The sequence below is a fragment of the Ammospiza nelsoni genome, chromosome 3 (assembly GCF_027579445.1).
Source record: "Ammospiza nelsoni isolate bAmmNel1 chromosome 3, bAmmNel1.pri, whole genome shotgun sequence".
Lineage (NCBI taxonomy): Eukaryota > Metazoa > Chordata > Aves > Passeriformes > Passerellidae > Ammospiza > Ammospiza nelsoni.
Window position 1 is genome coordinate 41,359,744 of NC_080635.1, and position 21,330 is coordinate 41,381,073.

General features: G+C 36.9%; 1 protein-coding gene across 6 annotated transcripts in view; it reads left to right on the plus strand.

Moving 5' to 3' along the window:
* Positions 1 to 21,330, plus strand: part of SMOC2 (SPARC related modular calcium binding 2) — a 138,065-nt gene that overhangs the window by 53,838 nt on the left and 62,897 nt on the right. For 4 of the 6 annotated variants that reach the window (XM_059469401.1, XM_059469402.1, XM_059469403.1 and 1 more), the window contains exons 3-7: positions 3,592 to 3,698; positions 4,814 to 4,913; positions 12,529 to 12,576; positions 16,522 to 16,605; positions 17,370 to 17,444. In XM_059469401.1, coding sequence (XP_059325384.1) covers positions 3,592 to 3,698; positions 4,814 to 4,913; positions 12,529 to 12,576; positions 16,522 to 16,605; positions 17,370 to 17,444 — 414 coding nt within the window. The remainder of the gene's footprint in view (positions 1 to 3,591; positions 3,699 to 4,813; positions 4,914 to 12,528; positions 12,577 to 16,521; positions 16,606 to 17,369; positions 17,445 to 21,330) is intronic. The other 2 variants (XM_059469405.1, XM_059469406.1) reach the window with 1 other exon arrangement.

A 21,330-nucleotide genomic window follows, 5' to 3' on the forward strand; every position in this document is an offset into this window, starting at 1 on the left:
GAATTCTAATAAGAAACTTATAACAGTTTCAAGCCCCTTATTTTTCCACTAGAAAGCTCCAAAAATTGAAACAAAAACAGATTAAAAAAAAAAAAAGTTTTGCTGCATTACACAGTGCTTGTCATCCTTCCACAACTTTACAGCCACAGAGTCCCCTCTGCTCTCAGATTTGTCACCAGAGGGACACTGCTCACCTTGTAAGGCTCTAGCCTGCTTTTGTAAAGGGCAATGCTGATAAGTCAGAAGCTGTGGGCTGATTAATCAGCACAGAGGTACTGGGTCAGTCCCATCACCTTTCATTCTTGGTCTTAATTTCAAAATAATCAGGGTCTGTCCTGATCTGAATGATCCTAGATAAATAGCAAAGTTGTATCTGTGTGTGAGACTTTACTGTTACCCATCCCCTTAGATGTATTTATTTATTGACTGATTCATTTATGTAAATTAAATTCTGGCAAAACACATAAATCTAGACTCATCCTATTAATTTGAGTTTCATGTGCAGCATTACCTGAACTTCTACAAGGTGCACAGAGGAGTCTGTAGACAAGAATTGTCTGGGTGCAGTCAAAGGAGACTTTGTACAGAGAATCCCAGATTTGCCTTTCCTCAATGGTCCTGAGCAATGGTCATGTTGAAGGTTTATCTCCCTATGGATTAGGATGTCACCCATCACTTATTTATGCATGTAAGGAGCTGCAAGTTTTCCCTGCAACTATCTCTTGTCTGCTATTTTGATGTGAACTCACGTTTCAGCCTTTCTTCAGTCATGTCAGGAAATAATTTTTTCATCCTTTTTCAGCTGTTATTTTGCATAAATGTATAGGCCTTAAATGTCTTGAATTCTTTTTCCTTGGAAAAATTTCTGGAAGTTATGCAACAGATTTTTAGGGCATCGCAACCAGGGCACAGAGGCAGATAATCAGATGGTGTAATCTTACAAATTTATAGAAAATATTATAATTTCTTTTTTCAATGGCCTCTTTTTTATTTGAAGGAACTTAGCTCCTCTGAATTAACAATTTAATGGTCAACAGAACTGGAAATAATATTTTGACTTTCTACACTTTCAGATCCTTAACTTGATAAGATACCTTCCTCGTGGTTTTATTTTGTGTATACTGAAGCACAGTAATATCCAACAGGTTTAAAATATTTCCATGGTTATATAATCCAAAATAAGACTTCAAATGTGAATTTTATATTCCAATAAATTTGGTGACTGCTGATTTTAAAGCATATTAGATCATCCATGAATATGAGGCCTTTACAGCATCAGGCTGTTTAGGAACAAGTGGTGGACAGCTTTGGAGAACTCTTCTTGGCATATTTTTATGATAATTCAACTATTGAAGATAATTTACAACTCTGCTGGTTCTATACCAGAGACCTTATGTGATGGAATTTATATCACTTTTCCTTTTAGACATTTAAACCACATGTCATTCTAGAAAAACGAGGACAGAGGTCCAACAAAGGAGTGATTTATTTTCAGTTAAAATACTAGCTACATTAAAACCACATGTTATTAAGTACTGTATAACCAAACCATGCTCAGAAGAATGCTTACGACACCAAAGCTTGCTTAAAATGACTCTTTTTTTTTTTTCCCCCAAAAAAATCTTTGGCAGTGCACACATTAACAGATTTTACCTGAGCTGTACAGTACATTGATTATACTTCTCCCTTGGAGAAAAAAAAAAAAAAAAACAAAACAAAAACAGCTATTAAAGTCCTGTAATACAAATGAATTCAGTTCCTTATTATTTTTCTTTCTCACATTTCTGGATGCTTGAACTTCTCTTTCCCTTCCAGTTATCATTTCATCTCTGTAAGTGTCCCTCCTGAAACAGCAGAATACAATTAATTATGCTAAGACTGAAACATAGTTTTTCAGAGTGAAACTATTTGTATTTGGGGCATATGAGCAGCATGAACTCTCATAGTGCTCCTTTGAGAAGAGTAAACTAACACACAGAACTAGTGCACATGAATCGAAGATCAGGAGGGAAATAGGAAGAATAGAACTAAGGGGCCCCAATTTTATTTTCAGAATGCAGATGCTGAGAACAAGTTTCTGTCCTCATTATGCTAGACTTCCACACTACATTTCCACACCAGATTACCTAGGACTTGAAGGGATTTTTTAATGCTAATGTTGCCAAGTGAGTTATCCAAAGCTCAGTGGGAGTGACAAGTGAAGGATCTACCCTGTAAAAAGAAACTTCTGCCATTTCACTGAGTTTCCAGGCTGGTTCTGAGAATGTGTGTCTGGATCACACTGGCACAGAGAGGGTGCTTGCGGGACTGGGAATTCAGCTGGCTCACCTGTGTGCTCCTAGGAATGCAAACTTCTGTCAAGTGCAGTTGATTCACTGTTCAGATTCTGTTTAATTTGCACCTTGCATGGATTAGAAAGGCTGTTCCCATGCTTTTGAAGAACTGCACAAGCTTTAATGAATCACCACAACACCACTGTCTCACAGGTAATCAGTGAACAAGTTTAGCCTTAAAATGGGATTTACCACTTTCTGTCAAAGAGTCTTTGAACCAACAGGGATCAGAGGCAGCAAATTTCTCTGCTTGCGTGTTTGAAATCGTTCTAATTCAGATGTTACAGTCACATCTTGAAGTCATTAATACTACCTTAAGCTTGCCTGGTATTCTCATTTTTCCTGAAATTGCTTAGCTCAAGCAGATTCTGCAGTTCTGATTCTGCATCAGCAACATGCTAAAATTTGTAGTGTAAAAGGTACAACAACTTATGTTATGTGTCTTTTTTAAGCTCTTGGCTGCATAACTGACATAAAGTATATGTAGTAGACAATATGGTTTGTTAGACAATAGAAACTCCACCAAATTAAAGCTGGCTGGTTTGCTGTTTGGTCTCTTGGATGGAGACCAACACCAAGTAACAAAGGAGGTGGTGCAAGAGACCTCACAGTGGACAAAACAGACCATGTGGTAGGCTTGATGTCCCATGATTAAATCATAAAATGTCACATTGAATTTTAGCACAATATGAATCATTAACGTCCAAAATTATTATTTCATCACCTTCCCAATAAGTTCCTGCACTGTACAGTGTGCACATATATATTTTTATTTTACCAGCCTGGTGGTGACATCTGTAGTTACAGCTGAAGTTGCTGCCTAGCTGCAGTAAGTAGGAAGTGCAAGGCAGCTGTGCTCCTGCTGCCTCCTTTGCCTTTCCTGAAGCACTAGAAAGCTGTTGTTGCCAACATCTCTGAAAGAATATTGTGGTGTGTGCAGTGTGGCAGCTATTGCTGTGTTAAATTAAGAGGAAAAGCTCTGATTGGGCTTCTCCTCCTTGGTGGCATTTGGAACAGAAAGTTTGTCTGTCCAGGCATCTCTCAATTTCATTTCCCCATTATGGTTTATTGTCCAGAAATTATTGTCCTGCATTGGTTTGTTTTCTTTAAAAATAATGCAAGTTGCTTGTACATTTTCACTTATTAAAATTCTTACTCTCTTTGCACAAGTCTCAGGGTTGTCTTTCATAATATGGATGATCACCTATCTTTTTTTCATATTGCCAATCCAACTGAATTACGTTTTCTCTTTCTCTAGATGTTTCCAGGTGTGTGGCTGAGAGGAAGTACACCCAAGAACAAGCACGCAAAGAATTTCAGCAAGTGTTCATCCCAGAATGCAATGATGATGGCACATATAGTCAGGTTGAAAATTTTTTATTCCGTGTCTTGCATGACTGGAAGGTCAGAGTATGTGTGTTTGAAAAGGCCAAGGAAGAGACAAATGTAATGGAGGGAAATGTAATTTCAAAATTAAATGTAATTTGTACCAACACGTCAAAAAAAAAAAAAAAAGGTAGGAAAATCTGTGTTATGTGTTGAGTCCTTGTTCTCTTTTTCACAGTTGGCCAGCAAAAGAGCCAAACATTACCACTGTTCGTGTAATACACTCCCTGTTCTTCTAGGATGAGGCAGCTGAATCATTCTTGTAGCCCCCTGAATACTCATCAGATGGTAAAATGCTTGGAATTTGTGATCTGTTCCTGATTTGAACCAGAAATCTTGCAACTGGAATCCATATCTTAAGTGCTAAATCATGAATCATACAGAATCCTTCTATATTCTCTGCTTAATTTCTTCACAAGCATGTGGCCTGAAACTGATTTACTTAGATCACGGAATTCAGAAGGAACACAGTTAGAAGCTTATCCTGAGGTATATTTTCCAATCATGATCGCCTTCTGTCCCCTCTGTACTGCATTTTGATCCTGGAGTTGTGCAGAAGACAACTTTTCTTTTTTTAAGAATGATGAGGCAAGCGATATTGGCCCTTAGAAAATATAATGCAATTGATTTTTAAGAGGAATTCCAAGAGTTTCCTTTCTGACAGCTTGGGATATGAATAATGCTGGCAGAAGCACTCTGTCCTGCTCCTTCAGTGGGTGGAATAATATGTTCTCTATGTGGGAAAAAACTCAGGATTGCTTGTTTCAGGAACAGTTTATGTGTCCCTTGAGGAACTTCCTTGTGAGGTTTTTATAACACCTGCACCTCACTTGTCCAAGACAGGGTGTAAACAACCACATAGTTCAATAGTTTTCTCTTCCATTTGATTCTGAAGGACCTACCACACATAGCCTGAAATATGCTTTATGCTAAAAAATCATATGTAGGACTGAGATGGGCCCATGGTGGTTTATTGTTCTAAGTTTTATCCATACAGTTTGCTGGATAAGTTTCTGTACTCACGTGCCATGAGTGCTGTGGGATAACAGGCATGTGTCTGACAAGCTGCACATGGCTCTTGTTGTTTCTGACAGGTTCAGTGCCACAGTTACACTGGATACTGCTGGTGTGTCACTCCCAATGGCCGTCCCATCAGTGGTACTGCTGTGGCCCACAAAACTCCACGCTGCCCAGGTAAGTCTTGTTTGTCTGGCTAGGTTATGGTGGTATGCCATGAACAGCAGTTTATCTGTGGGATCTGATTAGACTTAAGCAAAAGGAGTTTTCACTAGAAGAGTGGTTCAGTCCAGAAACAGGTGGTGGTGGATGCCCTGTGGATGCCCCATCCTTGGGGTTTGGTAAAATTCAGCTGGATGAGGCTCTGAGAAGTTTGGTCTAGCTTTTCATGTAGCCATGCATGAAGTCTGAGGTCACTGCCACCTTAAACCTTCCTGTGATTCTGGGATCCATCTACTTTATTTGTACATTAATCTAGTTCTTGAAGATTTTCTGCAGCAGTCATTTATACCATATTTGTGTGTCCACATATGAAACCAGGTGACCGAGTTGCTGATATATCACTTTATGTTATAATTCCTCTTGCACAAAAACTCATTGCAAAAACATTTCAGAGGGATTTGCATTTTTTGATAATTCAATATTTAGAGTACAGAAAAAAACATAGTGGGACTGCCCATTTGAAACATAGCCCAGTGAAAGAACTCCCACAGCACATTCCACAAATGACCAAATCCAGAGGAGAAATAATAAAATAAAAACATTAAGAGCAAAATTTAAAAATTGCCTGCAGAAATTAACTGGTAAATCGAACTCGCTGCCTTGCAGGCTGTCTTTTGTCTTTCATCAGGACAATTAACAGGTTCTGTTTTTCAGGGGTTTGCTTCTGACCCTATTTCATTAACACTTATGATAAATACAAATCCCGAGTGTATGAATGGTTGTCAGAATCGCTGTTCATGCCCCTTGAGGTTGAGGGAATTTTACAGAAATAGCTCTACAAATATTTGCACACTCTGTATATTGTATAACTATTTGTGCTGCGGCACCATTCTCTGTCAGAAAGTGGAAGACATAGCTTTAAAAAGCCAATCCTGCAATGTGAACAAAGCTGAAAAAGAAAGTGAATCAGGGAATTTACCTGTCCTGGTCTACTTCAATCATTCAAGTACAAGCTTGATGTTTTTAATAAATAGATGGAGGAAGGAAGAGACCACTGCAGAAGTTTCAGCAAAGTTTATAGATAGTTATTTTTATTTTTAAGGTCTTTCTAGTTAAAATGACTTGCAGAATTTTCCCACATCTTGCCTGTAGGTGAACTTTATTCAGAAATAATACTCTTCAGAATATTCCTTTTAATCCAGTCTGAAAAGTCACTGCGAAACAAGACTCAATTGTAAAAAATAATTTAAAATATTCAGAAACCTTAAATAGTGGAAAATGTGCATTCATTTTCATTTTAGTGTTATTATCAATTATAACTGATCGCATCTTCAGAGGACACATGGATGTGTCTTTAATTGTGGATGTGCCATCCTTGGAAATGTTCGGGGCTGGGCTGCATGGGGGTCTGAGCAGCCTGGTCTAGTGGAAAGTGTCCCTGCCTGTGGCAAGGGGTTTGGAATGAGATAAACTTTAAACTCTCTTGCAAATCATTCTGTGATTCTATGATGCTATGGCTAGGACAGCACTTTAGTGCTTCAGTGTAATTTTGAGTAAAGATGTTTTTACATGTCCATAGCCAGAGCTTCTCTGAGAGTGCACCTTTGTTTCTGTCTCTGCAAAGTCCATTTTTATATCCTCCATTTATACCCTCCCTGCTGGTCCTTTCACTGACATCAGTGAAAAAAGGGTTATGCTGAAAGTTCAATAAATAATTGTTTGTCAGGTGTCTTATAACACATGGCACTATTTTGGCTCAAAATGTTGAATTATTTGTTATGTTTTCACTTTTTGTATTTGTACTGATATTACTGAGGAGCAACTGCAGTGTAGTTCCCAGAAAATTGATCAATTAATATGAGAATTATTCTATATCACTACAGGAACCTAACCTTAGTTCATCTCAAAGGCATATTCATGTGCCTAGCAGATAAACTGCCAGACGGCTTCAGCTCAATTTTGGAGGGATGGGAAGGGAATTTGTTTTTACAGAAATGCTAAGGTGAAGGTCATAATAGCACTCAAATTGAATTTAGTAGCTCAGAGATAAATAAACTGTTCCAGGGCACAGGTGAGTATTCAGAGTCTGATTTTGATCCATGGAAAGATTTTGGGTAACTTTTCACTTGTTATGAGACCTTGTGGGATTATCTCTGCACATTTCGTCCCCTGCTCATGTTTTACAGTTCATCACTTCTGCTTTGTCCCTCAGGAAAGAAGTCCAGCCACAGCAGAGTTTGGAAGGAAGACTTGAAATGCTAGGGGATTTTACAGTGGTATTGGCTAAGGACTCAGTTTTGAGAGATCTGGAGAAACCTTCTCATTCAACAGAGAAGGCAGCTACAGATTTTCTCAGAAAGTTATGGGGTATAATAAAGCAAAACTTAGTTCGTTTATTACAAAATGAAAGTCTGATGCACAACTGCATCTTTCTCCCATTTCCAAGTATATATTCAAAATTGCCATCTGTTTAGGATAACAGAGTTGGGTTTTTTTTTCCTTGCCAAGAGTGTTGATGTTTTCCAGATCGCTTTTGATTCCCTTTTGTGCTTTTTTATTTAGTACGACTATGCACAGGAATTGTAATGCAAACTTCAGTGGGTCATCTGAAACTGTGTAGATATATTCCTGTTTCAACTAGTATTACAGAGATGCCATTTTTGCCAATACTGTTGTCCCTTGTTAGTCCAATACACTTTGTCTTGCTAGCCTTGATGCAGGAATTGCCTTGCTATTTCTGATATGCGGGCAGGTCTCCTGCAGTGGTGGCATCCTGACACTAGCATGTTTCTTTATTCTCACTGCTTCTTTGTATTCTGCAGGCTGGGTGCTGTAGGTGTTTCAAAGTTGTTTATACAAATTTCTAAGCTTGCTTGTACCATACCTTTTTCTCCCAAGATCACTTTTGCTATCTTTTTCCTTTAGAGGAAAATTTGTACAGACAATTAAGATGCTTTTCTAATGATTTTCTTACAGGTATTGTGCTACTATAGAATGTATGAAAATTTTTTGCTTTAATGAAAATATTCAGTTAATTTTCAGTTCTAGGTTAGTTCTTCAGCAACTTCAGATAAGGTTCAAATACATTTCTAATCAACTGTGCTGTTCTGCAATTACTGGATAATTTCTTGCCTTTCATTTTCCCCCAGTGGAACTACCTTTGATGAATGCCCAGAAATAAGAAAGAAGAAAATGGCAGTCTGGAAGAACTTGAATTTCAATAGTGGAAATACAGAGCAAAATTTAGGATGGGCACTTAGTAGTTTGGTTTAGGAATTCCAACCCCTATCCATGTTTCCCATTTACTGTGTGACACTGGATATGCAAAACAACCTCTACATTTCCTTAACTGTCGAGGTTGGTTAGCTGAATAACATGGTGTTTCCTAAAGTTATCTCAGGTCCAAAAAGTGTCCCATATCTATTTTTTGTGTATCAACAACAGTTGCCTGTGCCATTTTTTTGCTCATTGACTTGTTCTTGTTGCTCTTATTTAAGCCGCCTTTTGTGCAAGAGACATAAGATAGGGAAGGATGAAGGTCATAAGCAGCATTAAAAAATGCGGGACTTTCCAACTGTTTTATGTAAACCTTTGCTTTAATTACTATATCTTTATCTGAAAGAAGCTCTTCTTCCATACTTTTCAGTTTTTCCCACATCAACATTTGGTACTGCTAAGACACACATGATAAATCTCAAAATACTGTTCCACTCCATGAAAATAGTCTTCACTATTGCAGGAGCAATAGCGAGAGGGACAGTAAATCAAACACATTCCCATGGTGGCATTAAAAAGAAAGCTCCTTAAAAATGATTAATGTCTCCCAGTACTTTCACTAAAGGGCACCAGACATAAAAAAAGGACATTTTTACAACTCTCCATCTCTGTTATCAGCTCTGCAGGGAACTACAGAAATTCCTTAGGCAGGGAGTCCTGAGAAATGGGGCAGAAGTTGAGAAGCAGGTGTTGTATTATTGGAAGATACAGTCTTTGCCTATTGTAGGGGGTTTAGGCCCCATTAAATATGCTGGGCTGCTGCCAGTGAGACTGCAAAGGTATGGAGATATATTTTGTTCTTCTGTGAAGTAGTTTTGCTCCCTTTTGATTAAGATGGCATGATCATCTTTTATGGCCAAACTAAAAGTAACTAGCTTTAGAAATTCAGAACTCCTCCAGTATAGTATTGTGATCAGATAACATGATTGAAAAATATGTTTAGGAAGGCAACAAACTTTTAAAGTTTCCATTAAATTGTTTTCATTACCTGGAGAAAAATATCCATCCTTGAACCATCTAGATATTTAGTCCTCATACATAGTTCTTTGCCTGTATAGACAGAGTCAGACACAACCATAGGTGAGATAGGTAAGTTTACCTTTCCTGATATTTGCATTCAGTGATTATATATCAAATATTCTCTTGTAGGAGATCAGAAATAATTATCTAAACTGGCTAACAATAGGCTTTCACCTTTTTTTTAATAGCCCAGTCCCATGTGATCAGAATGATAGGAGATGAATATGCTAAAATCAAAAAGCACAAAACTCACATCGCATTCCCTGGAAGATTTATTGTGCCTCAGATGCAGTTAGGATGAAATTGGATAGAATTGTGGGGTTTGCAATAAACTAAGGCATGAATATGTCTGCCTTAAAAAAAAAAAAGATCAGAATAATAAATAGATAGATGGCTAAGCAAGGGTACAAGCTTGAATGGTGCTGAATTCTTCCTCTTGATGTAATGCTGCTGAATCTAATATCCCTCCTTGTCCTCCATCATTCCATAAGGATATTTATTTATGTGCTGATTTGGTTGCTTACAGTGTACTAAAACTTGGAAGCCAGTTGCATTGCCTGACTTTTAGATAAGTTATAAGTTGGTTTTGTTTCCTGCCTAGCTGAAAATGTGGGGATTCATCTTAATATTGAAGACACAATTTCCTAAAAACTTGCAAATGCAACTTCCTATCATCACTTCAGCTAGAAGTGCTTCTACCTTAAATATATTCAGGAAATTGTAGAAAAAAGATACAAACTCAATAAATCCTTACCTCAAATTTGGAGACAACAAGAAAAGTTTGTGCTGCCTAAATTGAAAATTTCAGGTGGAACTATATTAAGGGCACAGGTTTTCTTTTATATGAAATTCTGTGAATATTATAATTGACTTCTTAAGATTATTAAAAAACTTAATGTTAGCCCAGTAAACCTAATTTTCATAGAATCCATCCAATTTCTTACTGAAATTAGATTAGGTATGATAATGTTAGTTTTTAGTACTAGTTAATGCCATTCTCCTCCTCCATCCATTTTCCTAATTTTTTCATGAAAATTTAGGGTAAAAAAAATAAAATTCAATTCTCTCAGACTTTAGTCATTCTCACCGTTTCTCATATAGATGAAGTAATGTGAATGCATCTGGAAAGATTTTTCTGCTTTTAGTTTAAGATGTGTGATATTATATAAATTTCACCAATGTGTTAAATTACTTATGTATAAACTGAGTTCAATTTGTACTAATAGTTCTAATGTACATAGAGAGACAGCACTGGTGCCAAACTGGAGCAGAGTGAGTATCAGTAGCAGTTCATCACACACATTGCCCCTGCTGAGACATCATTTCTACTCACAAATGAAAAGTCTGTTTAAAACGCTTGTGTGACTGAGAGTTGGGCCTAAAGTATCTGGGTTTGCAAGAAAATTATAATTATAAGTCTGTGAACCAAAATGAAATTCAGAAACTACAGAGTTAATGGTAGCTGGATGAAATTTGAGGAAAGATTGGATCACTAGTATTTGCTGCAATTAGAAAAACCTGTAATTTTGTGTGTAGTACTTCCGAACACTGGAACATTTTATTTGAGTTTGAGCTGAGCCTTTTATCAAATGCAAGCCAAGCAATAAAAACTCAGATCTTCTGGCTTCAGCATAAATATAAAATCTGCCTCCTTTTCAGAGTGAGCAGCATGGATTAGTATTGGAGCCCATTTAGAACAAGCTCTCCCAAACACCCTTGGAGATACAATTCCTACAGTGATGTGACTTTCTTTTTCTCGCCTCAATTAATACTGATGCATCACTAAGTTTATTCAATTTCTGGTGACTCAAACATTATATAGTGAAAATACATTAAAATACACTATTGCCATAAAAGGAAACAAGTGTAAACAAGAACATTTAAATGTGAATATACAAAGCTGTAATTTGGATATATAAAGCTGTATTAAGAGCTGAATCCATCAGAAGGTTACTGTCTTGGCTACAGTGCTATGTATTCTTTTATGGAGGCTTTAAAATCAGGAGGGCTGATTTGTAATGTTAGGCATCTCCCCTCTGGCAAACTCCTTGTCTAAACTTCCTGCAGAAGTAACCATCAGTTCAGCATGGTAAGCAAGGCCTGTGATTTAGTGAGTTCTCTTATTTAAATTGTCCTTTTAGAACACAAGTATTGTGCTGCAAGGTTTGGGTTTCCTTTATTTTTTTTTTAAACACAGTGATCGTAGGTATTCCAATAACTTAATAAATTAAGAAAATTAAGGCAGATAAATTATTTCACACACATACAAGCATCTGTCAGATGTGTCAGATGAGCGTTTTTTTGGTGTTTTTTCTTTTAATTATAGCAGGTGTGTTGTATAAGAAGAGACTGGAAAGATTTCATGTTTTTAATATTTGATCACTCCATGTGGCTCTTCAGAGAGAAAAATATCACTTTTAAAGGTGATTTTCAATGCAGCAGAGATAGATAAATTGTTAAAAAGTGTCTAGTAATTAAAATAATAAAATTGGAAATGGCACATAAGCAAGAAATAAGGAAGGATTTCTGTTTTAAACCCTAAGGACAAGTGCCCCCTTGAAAACTACGAAGAAAATTAGTGGATTCTCCATTACTCAATGGCTTGAAAGCAAGGCTGGGTTCTGTGTTGGGTTGGAGTCCAGGCTGGTAGAACAAGCTGTGAAAACCCATCTCTTGTAATCTTCTTGACTCCCTTCTCACCCCTACCGTCTCTTCTCCCATGGACCACATCTCTGGGGATGAGCTCAGGCTCAGAGTCAGGATAGGGCTCTGTGTTCCCCCCAGGACACAAACGCTTTGCCACACCAGCATAGGGTTTCCACAAGGTTTTGTGTGAGGCCTTTAAAGCAGAAAAGGACAGTTTTTAATCTGAGCCAGGCCTGGTCTAGAGGCTGAAAAAGCCCCTCAGAGCATCTGATGTGTGAGGGCAAAACTGAGCAGAGGGAGAGAGCTGCCCTGTACGAGGGACAGCAAGGGAGTGGCTCTGGGGTGATGCTCCTTCCTGCAGAACCTGTCCTTGCTGGGGCACTGGGGAAGGGAAAGGGTCATCCTGCAGCACATGAGCATGTTCTTGGACTTGTGTCTATGTAGTGTTTAATGCTGCCTCTTTCTCAAGTCTTGTGTTGGCCAAGAAATGGAGTCTGGCAGTGTATAGATTGTGCACAAATGCAGAGGTCAGGCAAAGCTAAAACCTTTGGATTGCAAAGGAAGAATTTGCTGATATTTATTGCTGTAATATACAAAAATGAATCATTACAGTAGAACTGTGTTTCTTAGATGGCATATTAGAAGTGAAAATAATATTTTTCTGGTTAATTCCTTTTTCCAATTGTAGGTTCAGTGAGTGAGAAGCTGCCACAACGAGAAGGAGCAGGCAAAACAGGTAAATATCTTAGTTGGCCTTTAAATAGAAGCTAAAATAGCTGTGGGAGACACTACTATGCACTATATATTTAAATTATCAATATACTACTATTTCCATATATTTAAATTATCAATATAAATTTATGATGCATTATAGCTGCATATGTAATATAAATGCATGCATGTTATCAATTTTATATTTGCGTTGCAGATATTTAGTAAACTTATAAGTATAAATATATATATATGTATGCATAGACACTATGTTTTTCTAGTCTCAACAACTTTTCTTCCCAATTCCATACTCTGAAATATTTTCCCATACTTTTTGCTTTTTCTGGAGGACAGATTATTCTGTCTGTTTGATAAAGACAACATTCTTCAGTCCCAAAATCTTGGGAACTGGATTTCTCACTTTATTTCCATAGCAATCAGTGCTTGAGTCATCTTGGACCCCGCACTTTATATTGAGATTAATTCATCTGATGGCTTATAATTATGGCCAGAAGGTTGTTGTTTGATATAGGTCATGATGTATATCTTTTTGGCAGAACAAAATCTGATGTGAATATGACATAGTTCGTAGACTAAAATGAATGAGATGTCTATGCTCTAAACAAAATCAAAGTTTACACTCTCCAAACACTTGAAAGAATTCTAGATTCAGCTGAAAACAACATACTGGATATTTCCATCAGTTACACTGCATAAATTAATTTTAAACAAGTTACTCACTTTTGTCCTAATGTTAATACCTCTCTGTTTGATGCATAGTAAATATAATTCAATTTGTTTTACAGGTGCTTTTGCAGCATTGCAATAAAACTAACATTTAAATAAACTATAATGGTGTTAGGCTAAAAAAATCAGTACTTCTTTAAGGCTAATAATTACAAAGTACTGAAAAATTGGTCCTTCATGCATTTCCAGACAAATTGTGGGTTCTACTAACTTTAGGTTGCCCATTTTCTTCCAGTCTGGACTTTCATTTTCAGCTTTGAATGGAATGATCTATCCCATGTATAAAACTTGACTGGTATCCTTTATTTTTGTTAGTGGCTGTGATGGCTGAACTACTGAACCCTGAACAAACAGTCATAGAACAAGGAAATGAACACAGTTTATCAAATCTCCCTTCTTACCACGTATATTTGTGTTTTAGGTGACATGATTGCATTTTACTCATGCCTGGTTTTTGTTCTCCAGCACAAGTCTGCAACATTAAAAACTTCTGATCTGGTTCCCAGGTGGTCCCTGCTTCTTCTCAAATGCTGCTGTCTTCCTCTCCTCACCCCTCTTCCAGATGAATACTGCCTTATGCTTTAAATAGAGTAGTGTTGTCAGAGACATCCCAAATTCTTTAGGGACTCCCACAGAGTAGGGACCAGGATCATATACCTATGTGAGTTAAGGAGCTGTGCTTCAGCTTCACAGCCAGTGTGGTAAAACATATTTTGTAGCTCAGCTTGCAAGGGCAGAGTAGTATTTTTTTGCAACAACCGTAACACTCTGCTCCTCTTTCCTCCACATGTTCCTGTGGAGTAACAAAGGGTGTCTGCCCATATTGTGGCCCAGAAAGCTTAGACTGGTTCACAGGGTTCTCAGTGCTCCAGAGGACGTGCTTTAGACCTTCAAGGTGTGGTCTCGAGGATTCTCCTCAAGAGACAGCATAGATTTGAGACAGCCTCCCCTTCCAAGATATCTCATAGATATGGAGCTGGTGAGCCATATCTGTTGTACTTGTGCACCTTGCTTTCTCTGGGTGTTCCAATACTGAAAGAAAACTTCCAGCTGCAGATATTGGAGATCAGGGGCTCTGTTAGCATGTTTGTAAATTTAAACATTAAACTGAACAGAAATGAAGCTTAAAATTTATTCCCTTAAGTAAGTTCTCTGGCTCCACAGTTCTTTCCTCTATCCAAGGAAAATATTTATACTCTGAAAAGCACAGGTGTCAGAGTTGGGATCACATCCCTTTTTTTGATTCTTAACTGACTGCAGGACTGTGTTCTTGAACTCTGACAGCAAACAGAATTTAAACAGGTTTATGTTTAAATACACAGACTAGTGTGAATGTGCCAGCCAGGAAGAATTGTGCAATTAGTCTGTGAGATATCTAATTCATATCAGTCATTGAAAATATGTTGTATTACAACAACAGCAACACCAAAACTGTTTTAAATGCTTCTTTTACAAAGTTCAGGAGCCTGATTTTGATTGGGCCGATTATCACTGATTTGCAGCATTATGCTGAATTTCAGGTAATCGCATAAGATTAAATGTGTCACAAACTGAAATTGTGTACCAAAAGATGATTACAAAAGTGTCATTTAAATGCAGACCCAGTTTCTGGCTTGGCTCTGGGTAATATCTGCCTACCGTAAGTTGCTTTCTGAAATAGTGGGTTTCCTGAATCACGTACTGATTGATGATCTAAATATGTGTCTTGATTTTCAGTACAGTAGGATGCTTGATGGCCTCTCTGAAATTAATCGATGGTCTTATTCCACCACCCAGAGGATACCACAGAAATGCCAGCAAAACTAATGAGGAGTGACAGTCTTTCATAATATTGGAGCAAAGAATCCTGCCATTGTGTGGACACGAAGAACGAGCACTCTTAAAATAAATCTCCTTATGCCTTGGTTAGATCATTTTGCATTGAAAATAACCTCCCGCTGCTGCTCCTTTGGTTTTGTATAAAGATCACTATTCCATGGCTAGAAATTTGGTTTTACCTGCTATCAATATCTGCTTGGTGTCTGTATTTGCTGTCACCTAGACTGTGACCCTTAGAGGCAAAGGTCAGAGTGACCCCAAGCCTTTTGCATGATTTAAAGGCAACACAGAATTAAAACTACTGCAAGCACTGACGGTGATAGCAAAGAGAGCAGGAGACTCTTGGAATTGCACTAGCAGAAAGGAAAGGAAAGAGATAGTGTGTTAGCCTAAAAGCTGCTGCTTCCTTTTACCCAGGTAAGGCTACACGCCAGAAGTAGCTTCTCAGTTACCTTTGATTCTGTCTTCCATGAAAATGCCAAGAAAACAATCTGGAAACTATTTTGGTCTGACATCCACTTGTGAAACTGCAAGAAATGGTCATAAAACCATTGCACGGAAGATGCTGTTTACTGCAGTACACCTTGGTCTTGGAGTTAGCTCCATGCCACAGGAAAATATGACTGGAAAATATGTACTAGCATGGTCTCCTGAGTCATATTTACCCCACATCTGCAATAGTTTTAAATAACAAAAACATAATAAAGATGGGTCTTTGGTGCCACTCTGTTTAGCAAAAGCTTGTTTAAATAGTTTTTTGTGTTTAATTTTTCTTTTCCAGCACTACGTCCACAGTGTTTTACTGAACCTAAAATGACTCACATCTTCTTGTCATTTCTGTAATTTTCCCTCCCTCATTTCTTGCAGCAATGGTTGCTAGTGGGTGGATGGAGAATGCTAACCAGAGGATAACAGTTGTGCAAACAATATTCTGGTTATATAATCTGTGAATCTTACTTGTAAATCAACTTGATTCTTGAATACATCCTGCTGTACTTAAAATTCCCTTTGATTTTAAGGTGTCTGCAGCCACTCATTCCTTCCAGACTGTTTTTGCTTTTGCAGGTCTCACTTCTTCTATATATTTATCTAATTATTTTCTTTAGAAATGCTCATTTTTCAGTTATAATCTTTAGGTATCAGTGTGCAGCATTAGAAGTGAAGAATTACACTCCAGAGAGCAACCTGATCACTTCATGCATCACCAAAGAACTTGCAATAAATTCATAATCCATAACCTCAAACCCCTTTCCATTTATAAAACATAGTCTTTATATTTAATATATGTATGCTGTGTACTGCCTATAAAGAATGTTTAAATTATTGTTTACTGGCCGGGGCTATGTGCAAATCATTATTTTCAATCATGTATGTACACTTATTTAGCTTACTCTCATAATTGTAGTCTCCTTGCAAATCTTTTCCATTCTGAATTCAGATGATGCCTCAGCTCCTGCCCTGGAGACTCAGCCTCAAGGTGATGAAGAAGGTGAGCGACTTTAACAGTGTGGTATTAAACTGTGCAGTTATGGACTGTATTCCACAACATAAAATGCCATCCTAGGAGTGTCTACAACTGCTGGGGAGGTTGCAAGAAAGTGCAAACATCTGTTCTTTTTTTAGGAACAGGAAAGACAACAAACACAATGTATGATAGTCTGGAGATGAGACTTTACCTGTGGAGACCAACATCAGGAATTTTAGTTGTTGTGACTGAGGGCAGACACAGGTTTTAAACTTGAGCCAAAGTGCAGATTAAAACTCTATGTTCAAATAAACAAGTCAGAGGGTAACTTATATCCTCAGCATAATGACTTGTAATATCACTGTCGAGGCTGATGTTTTGTGAGGCTTATTTGCCTCTGGAGAAATTAATTGCCATTTAAGAAGCAATAATAGTCCTATGTTGTGGCTGCCTTATCATTCACCGCTAATCTTGCAGAATTGGGTCTGCAGCCATTATATGTTTTGCGTCCAGGGTAGGACATTTTCATTTTAATTAAAAATAATTTTCATCTAAAAGTATTTATTGAACTTTTAGATTGAAAAATCTTCTGTATGAATAGGAAAGGAAAGGGCTATTCATGCCTTTGTGTGAATAATAATCTTTACTGCCCTAATAAAAACCAATGTGGCCCTTTTTTTAAAGGTCCATGTTCCTTTAAACTTAGCCCCTATTCAGTTGCTAATAACTTTTAAAAATGTTAACATTTATAAAGTGTTTTCTGTTGCCTTTTTTTTTTTTTCTTCTAGATATAGCTTCTCGTTATCCTACCTTATGGACTGAGCAAGTAAAGAGTAGACAGAACAAAACCAATAAAAGCTCAGGTAAGAAACTTAGGTCATCCTTACTTTGCAAAGTGCCTGTGAAGGTGTACATGAACCATTTTAATAACCATCATGCTTCCACTCTCATTGTATGATAGTGCCTTAATGATTTGCATTAGTGATGATTTACTAAGCTCATGCATCATACATTCCTTTATAGAGGAGTACTTTTGGCCAGGCTTTATTTGGCTAAAATGATATTAGTCCACTAAAGTCTCTGGTTCACATCTATTTGCATCTGTTTAGAGGGTCAGACATTTATTTTTACATTCTTTTTAATTATCTTCCTCTTTGTTATCTGCTTATTTTTGGGTGATATGCATCAAGAAGGTGCTTGTAAAACGACAGTGTGGATTACTGTTGTTTGGTGGTGAATCTTAGAAAGCAAACCTGAAAAGAAGCAAAGTCTCATCAGAAGCCAGTTTTCAGTGAGCAGGAATTGGAAAGACAGTGTTACCTGCTTTTTACTACATCAGTCACCTGCTGTTTACAAACTGATCACTAGTTTGATGTGAATTAATTATGATGCTTTTTAAAAAATAAATGTGGAATTCTTGCTTTACTTATTTTCATCACTGTTTAGAATTGAGCTTTTTAAACCTGGACTAGGAATGTCAGGTGAATGTCCTAAGACTGAATTCTCTGTAGTATTCAGATAAATTCAGTGCTTTGGTAGATGATAAATTTTGGTGCCTTTCTCATTGCTTCTTCCTTTCGGTGGCATAAACTTTAGAGAATCTTCATAGTTTCTATTTCTGTGCAAAAATGTATAGTTCGAAAGGAAACAATAATGATGTAGGCTATGATTCAGTAAATCATTCCAAACCACATTTCAAATCCAGTAGAAATTGAAGTTATGCTTTACATTAAGTACTCTGCTTAAGTATTTTACTGAATTGAGGCCAAAATCATTTAGAAAAGACAAACAATCATCATAAGAAAGAACGCAAGACGCTAAAAGGTTGAAAGACTCCTTTATATAAGCTATTTTTAACGTCAGTGCAATAATTATTAATAATTTTTCACTCCTTAATTTTCCAGTAGGCACTTAGGGGAAGGACGTTAAACAGTGTAGACAAGAGTTTGAAGCAAATACTTTTCATGCTGGAGATTTAATTTTTCATTTCTTTAGTCAGTGTAGGCAAGAACAGAATTCCTTTGGGATTTCTGTAGCATAAAATATGTCTGTAGAAATTTGTCACTTAGGAGTGTTTGTTTAATTTTTACAGTGCTAGAGACTAAAGCAAGACTTCTTAAGTTTGCAGTGTAGCTGCCAAAGCTTCAACACACACACAAACCCATATACACACACAAGTGCACACACAAAGACAAAATAAAAAAGGTGGGTTTATTTCTGGGAACTGGTAACTTCTAGTGCATCTAAAAACACATTTCCTAGAGAAGAGGAATCAGAAGCATAGTTTACCTCTGTTGAGACTCCTAGCCCATTATTAAAAGCATGATTGTGTTAGATTTGCTAACAGGACTTGCTCACAATGGTGATGCCATACCCAGGCTAGCAGAATTACTTCAGGCGATACTGTGAAGCAAACCTTTCTGTAATTTGTAGCTGTATCTGATGTGCCAGATTGACATAATCAATCAAGGTGAATCCAGGTGCTAAAAACAGTGTCCTCACTGATTGTTGTAGGCAGGTTTTTAAGGTCTTGAAAAAAAAAAGAGAGTAAGATTTTTTCCCTTATTACCTCTCAGAGTGGCACCAAGGCTTTTGGGAACATCTACAGAGAATCAACTTTGGACTGTTTTGTGTACTGAGTAGGAAAGAACTTGCCACTGAATCCAGTAGATTGTAAACATGCCATCTTCCCACTTCAGGCTTCAATATAAAGGATAACTATAGATGTCTTCTTCACTCAGTTAGCTTAGTAAACTCTGATTCAGACTTGATCATATAAACATCAGAAAGCTTATTGAAAAGTATTTGTCTGAGGAAAATGAGGAAAATTTATCTCTGCATAGGAACTGTGTTTATAAAACAAAACACAAAGCCAATTTTATTCATAATGGGCTAAATTTTCCTTTTTTTTTCTATAGTAATCCTAGTGCTGTCAGAGAAATTCTTTAGGTGCAAATAACACTATCATCTAGCCTTGACTATAGAACATCACTAAAAAAAGACAAAATTAAAATTTCAGGCAAGATACTTATATCCTATTTACCGACTTACTATTTTAGTCTATACTGCTTTCTTCTTGCTAGTTTGTACTTGAATATATGTTCTAGTGTATCATTATCAACATGTGATCTACAAACTTGTCTTGAGCTGAGAAATCAATCTCCTTAGGAAAATGGTTTTGTAAGTTAAGGTCACAAATTAATACATTAAACTTGTTTTAATGATTACATTAAATTTGTTTTAACCATGAAGTAGTTTGCTTTTACTATTCTGCAAATGACCTGGCAGTTAAAATTAGTTGGTAAAATCAGCATAACTTATTTTAGGTTTTGAAAGATAGAAAATAATGGCTCAGGAAATTCTAGTTTATATTAGTTCTCCAGTGCATTCATTTGACTGAATGAGCCTAAATTAATTTAGCACAGAGTAATGGCATTTGCAAGACTCACAGATGCAAGGCATGAAACTAGTGGATTATATATCCATGTTCTATAATGCCTTCTAGTCTGTGTTCTTTTTGTTGGCTCAGAGAAATAGGCCTTTGCCTTCACTTAAGGCATTTGTGGAGTGGTATTTAACCTATTAGTTTTTGAAAACAAAATTTTACTCCTGGAGAAAATGCCATCAACATTGGATTATGTTACAATAGCTCTGTTTAGAGTGGCTGTTTTGAGTAGAAACATCTCAAAAGATGTTTTGGTACATTTAAGATGATTTCCAAAATACTTTTTCTTTCCATACTTAGACTATTCATCTCATTGCTAAATAGGTTTTGCTGAGATACTTTATACATGTGTCACAGTGCCTTTGTAAATATTTTATAACTACCCCCATGCACCTAATTTCTTCCTCCATGTCACAGAAAACATTGTGGATTTGCCGTATCGGATTGACAGAAGTAAGAATTTTACCAACAGCTATAGAAAATAAACAGAAAACATTGAACAAGGGACTACATGGATTCTGATTGAGACACAGCCTACACTGCTGTGTGTCTATGAACTCAGGGTTTAAATTCCTGCTAGGAATTTAGGCAAGGTGACTAGTTTACATCTGTAGCTGTTATTATGGTGTCTGTGCTTTAGGTGAACTTAGTCCCACACCAGTATCAGTTGGAAATCCAAGCACTTTATGAGTGGAGAAGACAGTGCAGATAGTTTCTCATCTCCTAACAGGGAAAATCCACTTTCCTGAGGACAGCTCAGGGTGGACTGTAAATCTCTTAGGTTCTCCTTGCTAAATCTGCTCTACCAGCAGGTTATATCCCTGTGGGATTCTTGGCAACACAGTGTGATGTTTTTCAGAGGTTGTGCTCCGTTTTTTGTGTTTGAGGATAGACAAAGAATGTGTAGTTTAATTCTTTTCACAATGCCCAGTGAAACTCCAAATTCATTTTGTTAGCTTGAATTTGAGAGCCTTTATTTTCGAATAGTCTGTTGTGGGAGCACTTTCCTGAGAAATAAATAGGGTTAGTTTAAATGATAACATTTTCATTGTTCAAAAAGGTTCTTAAAGTACTCAGGAATTTCTCAGTAGAATCTGTACACCACAGAATAAACCATACTTAGTGTAAAATTTCATTAATTTTGCAAATATAGGAAAGAAAAAGTCATCTGTAACCTGTAGTATACATATATAGGTACTTAAAGACCTTAGAAATTCTGATGATAATGTAATTCACGATAAAAAAAATGTTTGAATATTGTTCTAGTGGCTAAAACACAGTGCAGTTTTACCTGTTTACTATTC